The sequence below is a fragment of the Struthio camelus genome, chromosome 26 (genome assembly GCF_040807025.1).
Source record: "Struthio camelus isolate bStrCam1 chromosome 26, bStrCam1.hap1, whole genome shotgun sequence".
Classification (NCBI taxonomy): domain Eukaryota; kingdom Metazoa; phylum Chordata; class Aves; order Struthioniformes; family Struthionidae; genus Struthio; species Struthio camelus.
The window spans coordinates 4,813,177-4,828,427 of record NC_090967.1 but is presented as its reverse complement, the minus strand read 5'-3'; the positions used below and the strand labels follow the sequence as shown (position 1 = coordinate 4,828,427).

The window sequence follows — 15,251 nt, the reverse complement described above, 5'->3', positions numbered from 1 at the left end:
GGCGAGATTAGAGGGATAGAGAGCAAACAGACACATTACAACAGTATAAATACCCATTAGTTAGAAATGCTCCGCAGCGAGAGTGCAAGAGGGCGTTACTGTCGTGTGGTTCGGTACCAGCCTCGCCACCACCGCTGGAGCCGAGCTGTGCCCGGCGAGCTCTGGGGTCGGCGCAGCGGAGGGAGGGCAGGGGAAGCGGGCGTCTGGTAAGGCCAAGCTCTGTGAGCTCCTGGGAGCTGGAAGGGACTCGGCTAGGCAAGTGGGTCCCTGTCCCCACCGGCCAGGGGCAGGCAGCGAGAGGGAACAGCGGGAAGCGCAACTCAACGTGCTCCTGCCAAGCCTCTGGTTGAGGCAAACCCCTAGGGCTCTGCAAAATGATGAAGGAATTAAGCCCTTGTTTTATTTAATTCTCTGGTTGCGGATTTAGAGGTAAACGTAATTAACCTAATTTCCATATCTGGGACAGCTGGACTTTTTTAAAAAAAGGAGGAAAAAAAAAAAAAAAAGCACCAAACCAGTGTAAATCACCAGGACAGGCAGAGAGGACTTTTCTCTCCAGCACGTTTCATTGTTTACTCCTTTAGCCCTTGTAGGAAAGAGCTATGTTGATTCTGTTTCTCAGGGCCGGGTCCTTAACCCTTGCCTGCCCAGGGAGATGCACAGTGCCTTCCAGGCCCCTCTGGAGCTTTCTCCACCCTTTGCACCCAGGAGACCTGAGCCTTCACGGTCCCAAGTAGTGCCATGTCCGACTGGAAGGTTTATCTTTGATATTTCATATCCCACTTGCGTACTGGTTATAAACCTCATCTGAGCTTAAATATCGCACTCCTCAGGTAGCATTGCTCACCAAGACGCTGGTATATATATGCCCTGTTAATCATTATTCAGTTTAACCGTGCACAGATTTAGCCTCTTCGTCGCTCCGTAAATACGTCCTGATGTGGTCGTTGCTGTTGTTCTCTCCCAATTGCCTGCTGTTTGTCAGTGCCAGTAACGCCGGGCTGTAACTAATCCCGTGCGGTCGCAGCAGAGGCGCGATTCTGTACGGCAGCCTGCGACTGCCCTGGTGCTTCTGCCGCTGCGTCGTGCCAGAGCGGGGATTAGCGCAGGTACCGCTTGGGGACAAGGAGATGGGATGGGAGCACGTTCTGCCTCTGAGCTGGGGCTTTTCCACAGCAAAGACCTGTTCGTGAGGGAAGAGAATGGTGAATGCTGCATTTCCTCAGCCAGACCTTCAGAGCCACGCTCTGTCCCATGTGGAGCAAGGCACTCAGAGCTTGATTTTTATTGCTTTTCTTCTCTCTGACTCTTCTGTCTTCTTTCCTAATTCCTCCAGTCCATTGACCCTGGCCAGCAGTTCACGTGGGAGCACTCAAACCTCGAAGTGAACAAGCCCAAAAACCGTTACGCTAACGTGATTGCCTACGACCACTCCCGCGTCATTCTGTTGCCCATTGAAGGTACTGTAGCAGCCTCCGCGCGTACTTGTTTGCGTTAGGCAGGGCAGAACGTTGCACGTGCTCTCTTCCCTTCCCTGTTACCCTCTATTTCTATTTTTCTCTTAGCATCTCCCTGGGAGTTTGGCAAGCAGGAAAGACCTGTGTAAACCATGCATTTGTTAAGTTCTGGAGACTGACGTATTCCCTGGAGCAGCAATCTCTCGTTTCAAAGGCTGGTTTATCAAGCGACTGTCTTTCTCTTTACTTGGAGATCCCTGCTCAATACGTCTCTGAGCAAAGCAGGAACAAGGCAGTGGGTGGCAGTGGATGTGAAGTGTATCTGTATGGCAGATGAATGAGAAGTAAGCATAAGGCTAATTGTACAAATATGAGTGTCAACAGCATAGCAAAGATATGGCTGGTGAGTTGTACAGATCTAAAAATTACTTGGTATGTAGCTCCTGCTGCAATCCTGGCCCCGAAAGGCTAAAAATAGTAAAGGTTTAGTGTTAGGCTGGTAGGAAATATATTGTCTCTTGAGCTGCTTGTGTTAGTGATGGTGCAGTCGGAGAATTGACGTTAAACTTGGTAGCTTGTGGCTCTTGACAGAGTTGTCCTGGTGCAAGCTAGGACAAGAGGGGCTTTTGGTGGCAAAGAGATGCAGTTCTAACAGTGGGATGATCTTTGATTGCTGCTGTCAGGATAGTAGTTGAGTTTCATTGTCTCGGGCCATATGTGGCTATGCTGTACCGACAAAGCATTTCCAGCCAGCCTTGTGCTGCCAAGAGCTGGGCAGAGAGGATATGGGACGTGTTCATAACCCCCTAGTGAATTTAAAGGTTAATTTGGAAGCCAGGGAACTGACAAGGGAATTGCTAGAATAATCTGCCTGTTTCAAGATAACTCTGAAGGACGAAGGGAAATGCTGTTTCTGAGGTAACAAAGATCATGGTGATTTGCCAAAAAGCTGCACAAATCTGGATCGGTCCTGTCTGCCATTAGAGGATTGTAAACGTTTCTCATTGTGAAGATGACGGTGTTCTGGCTTGTTTTCCTTCTGAGATTAATGTTGCACGAGCCAAGGAAAACTAAGTCTTTAAAAAGTTGCCTTGTCATTCAAGGGAAAAGAGAAGAGCACAAGTGTAGACATGAAGGGCACTCTGGGCTGGTGTCTGCTCTCGGCGACCTGGAGGACAGACTGATGGCAGCACAAGTACAGGGGGGCCAGATTTCACTGAAGTTCAAGCTTCTGAGAGGTTCACGCTTGCCTTGGCGCTAGCGTATTCCTTCCTACCAGGCTATATTTTATCCTGAGGGCTGGAAGATGAGAAGGGTTGGAGGAATTAGTTGTTGTTTTTCTTTTTGTTTTAAATCTGGATTTGTCAAGGCTGCAGGTTGTCAGCGTCTGCTTGGTCAGGAAGTAGTGGCTCTGATTCAGTGACTTCTCTGTAACTGGGCCTGTCGCACAGCGAAACGTTACAGGAGCTCATGGCCACCATTTCAAATCACAGAGTGGGCCCGAGGGGGCTGGAGAGGAGATTAATTCTGGAAGCTCAGCCTTGATCACGTTCCTGCTGCTGCTGCACAGCCACTTTCCCTCCTGAAATTTCAGATTGGAAAGGAGTGGAGGCAGGGAACTCTCCAGAAATTTAATCAAAAGCCATTTCCACCCGCAGCTGAAATTACCACATACCCTTGAGGACTGGCAGGCAGTTCAGAGCGGGTTGCACCTAGCCAACAGAAGCAGCAATGTCTATTGCTACAATAGGATGAGGACTAGCAACCCATTTCATATTGGTACCGCTCCCCCTCGAGACATGAGTTAAGTGTTTCTGTAGTGAGTTAATCTTAGGTTAGCAGAAAGCTGCCAGCACTGCCAGCTGCTCCGCTGTAATTAGGAGCGGGCCAAACCTCCAAATAGTGCAAATCCTCTGTGCCAATCTCGGAGGCTCTCTAAAGCTGAACATCAGTGCGTGCCAGTGTCCATTTTAACTCCAGCGCAGTTTTCTCCTGCCACATCCCCATCACCCTAACCGCTCTGGCAGTACCTCGTGCCAGTCGCATCAAGCCCCTCAAAGAAGGACGCAAGCAGGCAGCTGTAACTCAACAGCCTATAACTTGTGCAAAAAGAAAGAAAAAAACACTCCTAAAAATGGCAGCGTACAACTTAAAGCGAGCCATAGCCTGTCATTTCAAAGCCATCTCCTTTACTGGCTGAATCCAGCCTGATTTTATGCTTTGCTTTGTCCAGCTGCATCTCACTGCCTGGGATGGACTGTGCAGTGCATCTGGCTGATGCACTTGCTACCAGACTCTGTGCATTCTGGGACAAGAACTTTTTTTCTTCTCCTATTTGAGACCAGTGAAGCAAGACACACAAGAAGAGCCCTAGACCAGGACTTTTGCTCCTATTGGCAACACCAGTAAGAACAAAATGGTTTCAAGGCTTGGTTTTTGGCCCCCTTAACATCTTTTGCAAACAAAAGAAAAAAAAAAAGTCTCCCTATAGTGCAGAGTTGCAAGGCAGGAGCGTCAGCTGGGACAAGCCTGTTGTCCCCAGCACTGCTTCTAACCCAGCAAGCCTGCAACATTAAAAAAATGAAGGCTCAAGTGTTTTTGTAGAGCAACTGTCTCTTGACAACATTCCTGCAAAAATCTCGTTTCCCAGCTACATAGAGCCCTGTCCTGCACAATTCACTAACTCCTTTTTGCTAATTTAATACAGGAATTGTGGGCAGTGATTACATTAATGCCAACTACATCGATGGCTACCGGAAGCAGAATGCCTACATTGCCACGCAGGGGCCCCTGCCAGAGACCTTTGGAGACTTCTGGAGGATGGTGTGGGAGCAGCGTTCAGCTACTATTGTTATGATGACTAAGCTGGAGGAGAAATCACGGGTGAGATGCATGAGAAATGACGAGTTAGTCATAATCCTGGGGGACTGGCGGAATGCTTTCCCTTTCGTCAGCAGCCCACATTTATGTCAGCGGGGGATTTCTACCTGCTCCAAGAGAACAGGACACTCAATCCCAGTGCATGCTCTGTATCTCTGTCTTGGAGTTAATCATGTGGCAAGTTTCATGTTCAGTTCTCTTGTTTAACAAGCCCCAGTACCTTCCCTCTAATCTTCAGGATCATTCCAGTCTATTGTCTGCATGATTGATGTGGTGCATCAAAGCCTGTGCTTAGTCAGTAGGAGTTTTTCAAGCTGGGTCTGTCCCTATTGTGGTGCTCTGGAAAGAACCACTTCTTGCACCTTTCCTCCCTTTGCAAGCTGGCCAGCTTCACCTGTAATGTCAGGGCAGTTCTGGAACGACCTTTCCCTGTAGTGCAGGGTCTATCCCAGAGTTCAGCAATGCCTCTTGTCTTCCAGATAAAGTGTGACCAGTATTGGCCGGGCCGGGGTACAGACACCTATGGAATGATTCAAGTGACGTTACTCGATACCATTGAATTGGCCACGTTCTGCGTTCGAACGTTCTCCCTTCATAAGGTGAGCTTTCTCCTGCGCCTGTGTCTTTCCCCGAGATGGGCGACAGCGTGCTGCCCTCCTCGCACGGCATGGGCAGGGTACGGGGGTGTGCTGGCACCTCACGTTACACTTGTTGCTCTTGCATCATTGCAGAACGGCTCCAGTGAGAAGCGGGAGGTCCGCCAGTTCCAGTTCACAGCGTGGCCTGACCACGGTGTACCTGAATACCCCACCCCATTCTTGGCTTTTCTGAGACGGGTGAAAACCTGCAACCCCCCCGATGCTGGCCCAATTGTAGTGCACTGCAGGTACTGATTTTCTTCACCTAACTCTTGAATGGGGCTATCTGCAAGGGAGGCAAAAGTTCAGCAAGATGTTGATTTGCATCCCAGGAAGAATCCTCTTTGCAGAGACATGTATAGACTCCTAGCAAGTATGCAGCAGGCTGGAGCTGTAAAGTGGATTCCCAGCCAGTGTCTGAGGAGGATACTTGGCGGTTTTCATTCAGAGCAGAATTGCCTGAGATGAGTGGTTTGGTTTGCACCACATCACTCGGACCTAGTTAGCAAGGGGAAGCTCCCGGTGCTGTATTCATGTATGTTTTCAGCATATGTAGGGCTGTTTCCTTGTCACAGTGGGAAAGGAGGAAGATAAAGTGGGACCCAGGAAGCTGCCTGGGCGTTGCTTCATACGGTGTTTGGGAGGCAGAGTCGCCTGAGCTGTCAAAAGGAGAGCTGACAGTGATTGAACAGAGAGTTTTTGGAGTGCTGCAGCTTTTCTGAAAGTGACAGACCGAAGGCCCCTGTGGGCTGGTAGCGTTCCCTAATTCAATTTACAATCCAGCGAGGAACACTTGCAGCCTCAGCTTAGTAAATCCCTGTGTTCCTCAGGAAGATGTGGAGGAGCCTGCAGGTTAGGCAGCGCTGAGGAAAGCGACTTCTGAATTTTATAGGCAGTTGGGGGAAGCTAATCCTGCCTCTCCTAGAGCATGCCATTTAAAGAGTCTTTGTAAGTGTGCAACTTATCGCTAACCTTGCAGATGGCAATTATCGTGCACCTCTCAGAAAATGAATAAAGAGAACTGTCAGCTCACAAGGTGCAGGAACCAGTTCCCAGATCAGCTGCTAAATTCTTGCCAGAGCTCCAGTCACCTGCTTGGTTCAGGTGTTAGGCAGTCTGATTAACAGAGATCAAGGGGGCTTTATGAAAAAAGAGACTGCTCTGGAATAGTGAGAGGAAACCCTTTATTAGCAGTGGCAAATGCATAGACCCACAGAGCCCTGCTCATTCATGAATGCCTTTACACACAAGTCTGATGTTACCTCGATGCTCAAAAACATTTAGGTAAAGGGGTGACGCATGTTACTCATTACAGCATCAGTAGTTTCTCAGCTGCTGAAAGATCTGAGTGATTAAACATGCTTTTTAAGCCTTTAGATCATGCCAGCCTTTTGTTCAGGCCCAGGGCCCCCTACCTGGAATTGTCATAATGTGTGTGTGCCGGGAGAGCTCGCACCATGGCGATGCCACAGATGAAGAGGTGCGGGAAATGGGGCAGCTCAGCATCGAGGGGCAATAGGCACTCTACCAGAGGCAACTTTTGATTTTCTGTCCTTGGATGACACAAGATCAAACTTCTTTTTTTTTTTTTTTGGGGGGGGGGGTAGGTGGGGGACTAAACTGAGCTGAGACTCGAAGCAAATCTCTGCCCATTGCAAATTCTTTGGGTCTCAGCCTGAGTACTTCTGCATATAGGCTGGTACAGAAGATGAGGGGACCTTTCCATCTGTGGGCATCCTCTCCCTGGCGTCATGACAGCACTAGCCCCCACCTAGGGCTCAGATTAACAGCGTTTTAGGTTCTAGTGGAGGTTTTACTAGCACCAGTGCAGCACAGTGCTCATGCACTAGAGCATCTGTAACTCGGGAGTTGTCACCGTGTTCCACTGCACACTGCAGAACTGCCCCAAAACCTCTACACGATATTTTTAAGCTGTGCCAAGAGGACTTGGCCGCACAGTGAGGTGAATGGGGACTGGCACAGCCAGTTTGATTGAGAAAGTTCCTTTAATGAAAAAAAAAAAATTCATGAAACACTTGGGCCCACACATTAGGTATGTTCTGGTTTGCCTCTCTTCCTCAATAGCTGTCTTTACAAGGCCTCTGTTTCTTCCTACTCGTTCAGGGCATTTGCTACGCGCTGAACGCCTCACGTCTCCTTTTCTACCCCATGTTTACTGTTGTTTATGCCAGTGAAAACATCCTCACCTGCAGGTAGCCTTTTGGAATATCTTTCTTCAGCAGAGGAATTGTCCCTCACTTATTTTTCTCCTTTTCCTTTCAGCGCTGGAGTTGGACGGACCGGCTGCTTCATTGTGATTGATGCCATGCTGGAGAGGATAAAACATGAGAAGACAGTAGACATTTATGGGCATGTCACCCTCATGAGGTCACAGCGCAACTACATGGTACAGACAGAAGACCAGTACAGCTTTATACACGATGCCTTGCTCGAGGCAGTTGCCTGTGGCAACACAGAGGTCCCAGCTAGGAATCTCTACACTTACATCCAGAAACTGGCACAGATTGAAGTTGGAGAGCACGTGACAGGCATGGAGCTGGAGTTCAAGGTAAGGGCACGTACTGCCCAGCAGGCTCACAAAGGCTTGAATAGGGACCGTAGTGTGTTTGCTTGTTTCTTTGCACTGGATGGTACAAGAGAGCCAGGGAAATGACATGGGCACATGCACAGAAATAACTAGGTTTGTGCAGTGGAAGAAGTTAACGAGGGTTAGTGTGATGGAGAGCGCCATGTATTGGTTACTCTTTCAGAGGTGATTGTTGTTTGGGCTTTTATGGTACACTCACAGCAGGGTGGGTTATATGTCTTCTCCCACTGCTGTGACCAATAGCCCAAGCAACACATGCAAGTGTTTTGGAAGCTTTAAGCTCAAAAATCCTGATATTTAAAAAAAAAAAAAAAAACCTTGAAATAGTCTTTTCATTGAAGAAAGAATGAGGACAGGGAGCTGGGGATGCTCTGTATTCATAAGTGGGGCTTTGTTCTGCTTTCAGTCCTGGGTGACAGACAGGGAGCCCTTCTAAGGCTGATGGGGAGGTTTTAGTTCCATGTTAGAGAAGTAATTATTCCAACTTCTGCTGTCATGGTTCCCAGGGGAGACCCAGTTGCTGCTGCAAGAGGCTTGGCTGGTCATTTCAAATCTAGACTGAATTTGTTCCCTCCTTAGTTTAGGTTTTTAACTTCTTTTTTTTTTAATTATTGTTTGAAAGTTTTGCTGGGGAAAATGTCTATCAACCTATTTGTCCCCATTCCTTCGCCCCCCCCCTCCCCCCCCAAATAAAGGAAACATAAGGCAGAGCAACATGGTAGAAGATGAAAGGGAAGGAAAATGGGCTGGAGTAGGGGCCTGGCAAAAAAAAGGGGGGGCAGCCAGGAGCTGAACTAATGGGTGTGACTCCACTTTTGCCTCCAGCGGCTTGCCAACTCCAAAGCCCACACCTCCAGGTTCATCAGTGCCAACCTCCCGTGCAACAAATTCAAGAATCGCCTTGTCAACATCATGCCATATGAGACCACGCGGGTCTGCCTCCAGCCCATCAGAGGAGTGGAAGGGTCAGACTACATCAATGCCAGCTTTATTGATGGCTACAGGTAAACAGCAGCCTTGCTGCCCCCTAAACTGTCAGGGAGTTAACTTAGCAGAATGGGTTGGGGGGGAGTTTGTGTGTGTGGTTCAGAGGACGTGGAAGTACTGACAGATGGATGGACTGGCCATCCTAGGTCTGTTGTTCTGCGAACAACGGTGCAATTGTAGAAGGCAGTTCCCTCCTGCTGACGGCCAGCAATCCACACACAGGCTCAAATACAACGTTCTGATAAAGTTTATTCTCTGTGGTCTTAAAATTACCTGTCCCCTAAAGCAAACAAACAAAACCCCTCTGCAGGTGCAAGCCCTAAACACTCAGCATTGCTGAGGGGGTGGATCTTGCTGTGGGGAGGTTTCTACAAAACAGACTAGGCTTTCTATTACTTCAGGGATTTGGGAATGTGGCAATTACGACAGCTTCCCACAGGCAGGATGTGCCACGTGTTCCAGCTCTAGGAAATGCAGCCTCTGTTGGTAAAGCCCAGAGCCCAGTCAGCTGAAGCTGAGCCCTAACAAAGGGTACAAAGCAACCCCACATATATATATATTTTTTTCCTCACCTCCAGGTGCATACAGCAGTCCTACATGTAGCTGGGGCTGCTAGGCTTGGGCACCTTTGCAGCCAGCTCTTCAATTCTTGATGCTGTTTAGACAGTTCCAGAAAATATGGTGTTCTGGTTCCAGGAATGTGGTGTACATTGTGTTCCTCCATTTGGCTCATCATGCCAAATTCGTCTGGATTTAGACCTTGGAAACAGTAATTAGAGAAAACTGCACCACTGGTTCTTTTTTGACTACTGACGCCAAACACCCCTCCTGTCCCTTTAGACCTTGCCCCCTTCTAGTCCCTCCCCAGCACTTCTATTTGTTTTCCAAATCTTCAGCCTTTACATGTATATGTGTTCACCAAAGCTTCTGCCAAGTCCTAACGCGTTCTCCCCACCCCTGACCTTCCCCTGGGGTTTGTGCTCTATTTCAGGCAACAGAAGGCATACATTGCTACTCAAGGGCCTCTGGCAGAGACTACTGAAGACTTCTGGCGGATGCTATGGGAGAACAACTCCACCATTGTCGTAATGTTGACCAAGCTTCGCGAGATGGGGCGGGTAAGTAGGCACTAAGGAGAAGGCTGGGGGGAACCTACAGCACGAGGGCTAACAAAGATGTTTCTTACCCCTTGGCAGGAAAAGTGCCATCAATATTGGCCAGCGGAGCGCTCTGCCCGGTACCAGTACTTTGTAGTGGATCCCATGGCTGAATACAACATGCCTCAGTACATCCTGCGAGAATTCAAGGTCACTGATGCCAGGGTAAGTGTTGTATGATGTGCTGTCTGCTTTGTGCTTTCACTGGGGGATTATGGCTGGGTGTGGGCTGGAGCAGGTCAAACACATGCAATAGGGAAGGCAGCTTACAGAAAGCAACAGTTTGGCTTGTTTTGACTCCTATAACAAAGACTGAACTGTAAACACTTTCTGCATGAAAGTCTGGGGATTATCAGTGGAGGAGAGCTTAGTTATGATAAGGAAGAGAACACACAAACACAGATAAACTGAACTTGAATATATTTTCTTAGAAATTGAAAGTAGTTTTCTAGCCTCTGCTCGCTAATGATACTATTGAGTCGCTTTGCCAGAGATGCACCAAGCTTTTAGTTTTACTTGCAGCTCATTTGAGATGAAGGCAGAAATTAATATCTCCTTAAACAACTAATGAAAACGCAGACTTGCAAAGGACATGGTTTGCACCACTGAAGATTTGCACCACTTCTCTGGTTTTAAGAGGAGCCACCAATTCTCATATTCAAAAGGGCACATTCACTAAAGTTATCTTAGATTCAAAGTCAGATTTCTCCTACACGGAAACGTTTCAATACCTTCTGAGATTTCTTTAGTGAATGTAACTCTCGCTCTCAAAGCAGCTTCCTGCGCTTTTGAGGTTGCCAGTACTATAGAACCTGATAATTCTATTTGCAAGGTTGAGAAGGATGCCTCTTCAGTGCATCTCAGCAGAACAAGATTTATCTTCCTGTCAACTGTAATTCTGATGCTATGGCAACTCTTCCTCAAGATTGATAGAGAGACCATAACCTCACCTTGAATGTTCCTTTGCTGTAGACTCCATCTGTGCAGTCTTTGCAATGGTCAGAGCTTTCAGGACACCTGCCAGGAGCATAGATCTGTACTGACAAGCTGACTCCAGAAATGTCAACTGCAAGATGAGCAGCTTCATCATAGTATCAAGTCCAACTTGGAGTTGGTTTAATTTTTTTGTGCCCCTTAATGAACTTCCACCAAAATGAATTTGCCTTTTGTATTTAGTAGCATGAATACAGGATGTTTTAACTAGTGTTGTGTCCTTCCCCAGGATGGGCAGTCGCGAACTGTTCGTCAGTTCCAGTTCACTGACTGGCCAGAACAAGGCGTGCCAAAATCAGGAGAAGGTTTTATCGATTTCATTGGACAGGTACATAAGACAAAGGAACAGTTTGGGCAGGATGGCCCCATCTCTGTCCACTGCAGGTAGGCATGTGCAGAGGGAAACATCTTCATTCATCTAAAGCTTCAAAAGAGCAGAAGGAATTAGAAACCTGCAGAAATCTCTCTCCTTTCCCACCCCATCTTCGCATGCAGATTTCTAGACAGAGAAGGGGAGGAGGGGTTACTTCTGCCAACCAAATTCCTCTCCCTTCATACCGGGGCATTGGCCATGAGGCCTTTGACCCGCTCTGTCCAGAGGAGAGGCATGAAACGCTGGTAACTCTGAAGGAGATGGGAACCGCAGTGTTAACAAATTCTTGACCTGCAGCTTATTGCAGACATGGTTGGAGACGAGACTCAAAAGCTCCACTGTGTTACAGAGAAATGCCATCTGTTATGGAATAGGACCCTCAGCAACTCTTGCATTTGGAATGATATAAGTACTTTGATACGGTCTTAGCCTGGTCTGAGCCTCTAACACTGCTGGCCTGTGTTTGCTGATGGCAAGAATTGTGCATCTCCTGTGTACAGGAGAGGATAATGCATAGCACTGTATTCTCCAAATTATTTCATTTGAAAAGCCTAATGTTACACATGAGTAACAACAATTTTCACACTGAATGCTGTCTACCATTACCAAAGCTTTTGATCTATGTCAGTCTCTCAGAAGTTTGTTTGGGTCACGCACACTCGCAGTTTTACTATTTCCTACCTGCTAGAGGACTGACTGAGGCTTTCCCATTCTAACACGTTGTTCAGAAGATGTGGCTGTTAGCTTGATCATGCTATAGCCTTAGCATTCAGGAAGCCATTTGAAAATTGTAACATAGTCTCCTCATTTTTTTTTTCCTCTATTCTCCGCAGTGCTGGTGTGGGCAGGACTGGAGTGTTTATCACGCTGAGTATCGTCCTGGAAAGAATGCGTTATGAGGGTGTTGTAGATATTTTCCAGACAGTAAAGATGCTGCGAACACAACGACCTGCTATGGTGCAAACAGAGGTAAGGTGGAGCGGGGATCCCTTCCCCTGTTGCAGCTCGGGCACCCTGAACCGAGCGCTGAGAAGCAAAGCACTACAGCGGCAGGCCAGTCCCTCAGCAGCCCTGGCTGAACGGAGCACACTTTTGTCTTTCTAACCACTAGCAAAACCTTCCCTGAAGAATTAGCAGGCTCAGGCTGTACTGCTGATTTTACCTTACTAGATAATAAAAAAGTGATGTTCATTGTTATAAATTCTCGTCAGAATTTCATCCTAGTCTGTCAACCCTGATTCGCGTCTCGTTCCTGCCTCCGAGGTTCGGGGACTCACCTGCTCTAAACACAGCCCCTTTTGGCTACAGCTAAAGAAAGGTTAAGGGTGAGATATTAGTATCTATGAGATGTACAAACGGTAAAGGGAAGGGATTTCCTCTCCCAGAAGTTTACAGATCTTTGAGCATAAAGGAGCCTGTGCATGGTTCCTGCCCAAGGACCTGTTAGCTGGAAAGCTGGGTAGGGATCGTGAAGAGCTGTTCCAACTACTGAAGCGCTGGTTCTGTTTATCGTTCGCAGGATGAATACCAGTTCTGTTACCAGGCAGCTCTGGAGTATCTGGGAAGTTTTGATCACTATGCAACATAAAAAGCCATCAGTTGTGCAGACTCTACCAACCACTTAAGTCCTGGCAGGCCTCTTCTGACCCAGGAGGAGTGCTTGAACTTACAAAACTGAATCAGAAGAAGTACCTTTTCATCTGGACAAATGCATTGGGGAGCAGGGGGAAGGATTGAAAGGAACACCCCTTCAGGAACTCCATGTTGTAACCTGGACCGTGAAGAGGCAGCTCAGGAGATTGCTGAAGGACTGCTTTAAGTGGTGAACTGCTCTTGTTACCTCAAGTGGTGTTCGCTGTGGAGGATGTATGGACATCATGAAACAGATCCAAAAGCTAAAACACACCTTGCAAAACGTTACCGCTGGAGAAGGGAAGGAATCCGACTTTGGTTACATCATTAGAGTTCAGTTTATTTACTAATATAGTTGGCAGTCTTTAAAGGAAGTCACTTGCAGAGTCGAAGGTCTTCTGTAAAAGATGAGAAAAGAAACAAACTAAATCTCAACACTTAGGCAAACTTAGGGTCAGGAGTTCTTCTAGCTGGAGTCTTAATAACCTCGGTATCAACAGTGGGATGATTCTGGGCCTAGAGGCACCTTGCAAACAGCGTTCACTGAATGCCCCTGCCACGCGAGAGGTTTTATAACTCACGTTTTGAATACTTGGAACATTCCTCATATCTTCTAATTCCAAAACTTATTTTTTAGGATATTTAAAAGTATAGAGAGACAGGTATAAAACCCAGACCTGGCTGTGTGGTGTGGCCCCCTCCCCTCACCCACAGGCGGGACAGGTAGAGGTGGCATCGCCCCTGGGCTGGGTTCACTGACGGCCGGTTCTGTTCCCCCTTTTCAGCCCATCCAGCCACACAAATGCATTAATTTAAGAAGAGCCGGGACACCGCGGTACAGCAAGGCAGCCCCCTTCCCGTTCTCTTTGCACATTCACGCAGACCCGCTTCTGCTGTGAGCAGCTGTGCCACCCCCCCACCCCTGACTAGTTCCTGCTTCCAAGGGCTGGGAGCATCTTTCTGAAAGGAGCCCGAGACGTGCCCTTAAGAAACGTGTTTCCAATAGCCAGCTGCTGCTTGCTGCCACCCCCTCACCTCTGCACGCGGCGGCTCGCGGGCACGATGCAGAGCTACTCTCAGGACTGGCCCAGTACCACGTCACACCAAGTTTAGCGGCACAGCTATGAACATGCCCTAGCTGTATACATAACGTGGAACGATCAAGCAAGATGCATTCAATGGCATATACTGTGAGTGGCTTTCTTTAAAGTATCGATGTAACTGTAACAAGTGACATTACTTTTTTTTTTAAATAGTGTATTTTTTCCTTTTTTTTAAAAAAAAAAAGACAAAGAATATCAGTCAATTTAAAAGAAAAATTTGCTTATTTGTTCATATTATGTTCAAAGACAGTCTATTTTTTCACTGTAGAAATGTTACGTGTAATGGCTGTGATATATAAAAATGCAGTGCAAATTGCTACTTCTACATATTGCTTTTCTACCATTTAAAAGGTTCAACTTACTCATGTAAGAACAAAATGTCCTTTCTGGATTTGTTTTTGTTTTGTTTTGTTTGTTTTTTCTCTTTTGTTTTCAAGCTCAGACATATCAAGTTGTCTCTGGAAGGGCACGAGCTTAGCAGGCAGGCGGCGATGCGGCGGCGGTGCCAACCATCCCCTTCAGCTATGGCCGTGTTGCCTGTTCTTAACGGGGCCGGGGTGAGCTGGGAGCTTAAACAATCTACATGTCTTATAACTGAAGATTTAAAAAAAGACAGCACCGTCAGAACCATGGCGCACACCCAGGTTTCAAACATCAAAGGCTGATTGTAGGGACCAGCACTGGGTTGGCGCTACAATAATCTTGCAAGGGACACGTGGCCCAGAGGACAGTCTGTCTTGGCAGAGACATGCTGCCCTAAACCCGACTTGCCTGTGACTTTTCCTTTTTTATTTTTCTAGAAGGGGTAATGATGGCCATCCAGTGCTACCCAGAAAACCCCACGACAAGCTCTTTCCTGTCTTTAACTGAAAAAAAAAAAAAAAAAGAACAAATGAAAGGCTTCTTCGAGATTTTACTTCTTATTTGTGTGAAAGTTGCCCAAATTTCTAAGTATGTTGCAACAAAATCTTACTGGAAGAGTTTTGGGGGGGGGAGGGAGGGAAGGGGGAGGTTTTGGCTGTTTTTTTTTTTTTTCTTTTCCTCCTTTGTATGAGAGCAAAGTGCTGTTGCTTTCACACTGTTATTTCAAACTGAAACAGTAAGTGGTTTTCAGACCACTGTGTATGTAGATATATTGACTTTGTATTAAAGGAAGATTGTCTGAAAGGCCTGGCTGCAACGCTGTTTGTGGGCAGGAGCGGGCCGAGCCCGACTGTAGCGCCTGCAACGCCCCTCCGCTGGCGCGCGCCCGGGGGCCGCGTTCCTCTCCCTCTGCTCTTACTCACGCTCCTTCTAACCCTAGGCCCAGTCTGCGAGGCAGAGGGGGTCACAAGGACGGGCTGTGCCTACCGCGCGGGGCAACGTCTTTGGGGCCCCGCAGCTCTGCTGTGGCCCTTCTGCGGGTGACAGCTTGTGAAGGGGC

General features: G+C 47.6%; 1 protein-coding gene across 13 annotated transcripts in view; it reads left to right on the top strand.

The window, feature by feature from the left end:
* PTPRS (protein tyrosine phosphatase receptor type S) overlaps nucleotides 1-14,687 on the top strand; it is a 151,081-nt gene extending 136,394 nt beyond the window's left edge. For all 13 annotated transcript variants that reach the window (XM_068919540.1, XM_068919542.1, XM_068919537.1 and 10 more), the window contains 11 exons: nucleotides 1,337-1,460; nucleotides 4,165-4,340; nucleotides 4,817-4,936; nucleotides 5,069-5,223; nucleotides 7,259-7,544; nucleotides 8,409-8,587; nucleotides 9,562-9,688; nucleotides 9,767-9,892; nucleotides 10,950-11,104; nucleotides 11,927-12,062; nucleotides 12,613-14,687. In XM_068919540.1, the coding sequence (XP_068775641.1) occupies nucleotides 1,337-1,460; nucleotides 4,165-4,340; nucleotides 4,817-4,936; nucleotides 5,069-5,223; nucleotides 7,259-7,544; nucleotides 8,409-8,587; nucleotides 9,562-9,688; nucleotides 9,767-9,892; nucleotides 10,950-11,104; nucleotides 11,927-12,062; nucleotides 12,613-12,681 (1,653 nt within the window). In that variant the 3' untranslated portion in view covers nucleotides 12,682-14,687. The remainder of the gene's footprint in view (nucleotides 1-1,336; nucleotides 1,461-4,164; nucleotides 4,341-4,816; nucleotides 4,937-5,068; nucleotides 5,224-7,258; nucleotides 7,545-8,408; nucleotides 8,588-9,561; nucleotides 9,689-9,766; nucleotides 9,893-10,949; nucleotides 11,105-11,926; nucleotides 12,063-12,612) is intronic.
* Nucleotides 14,688-15,251: the final 564 nt, after the last annotated feature.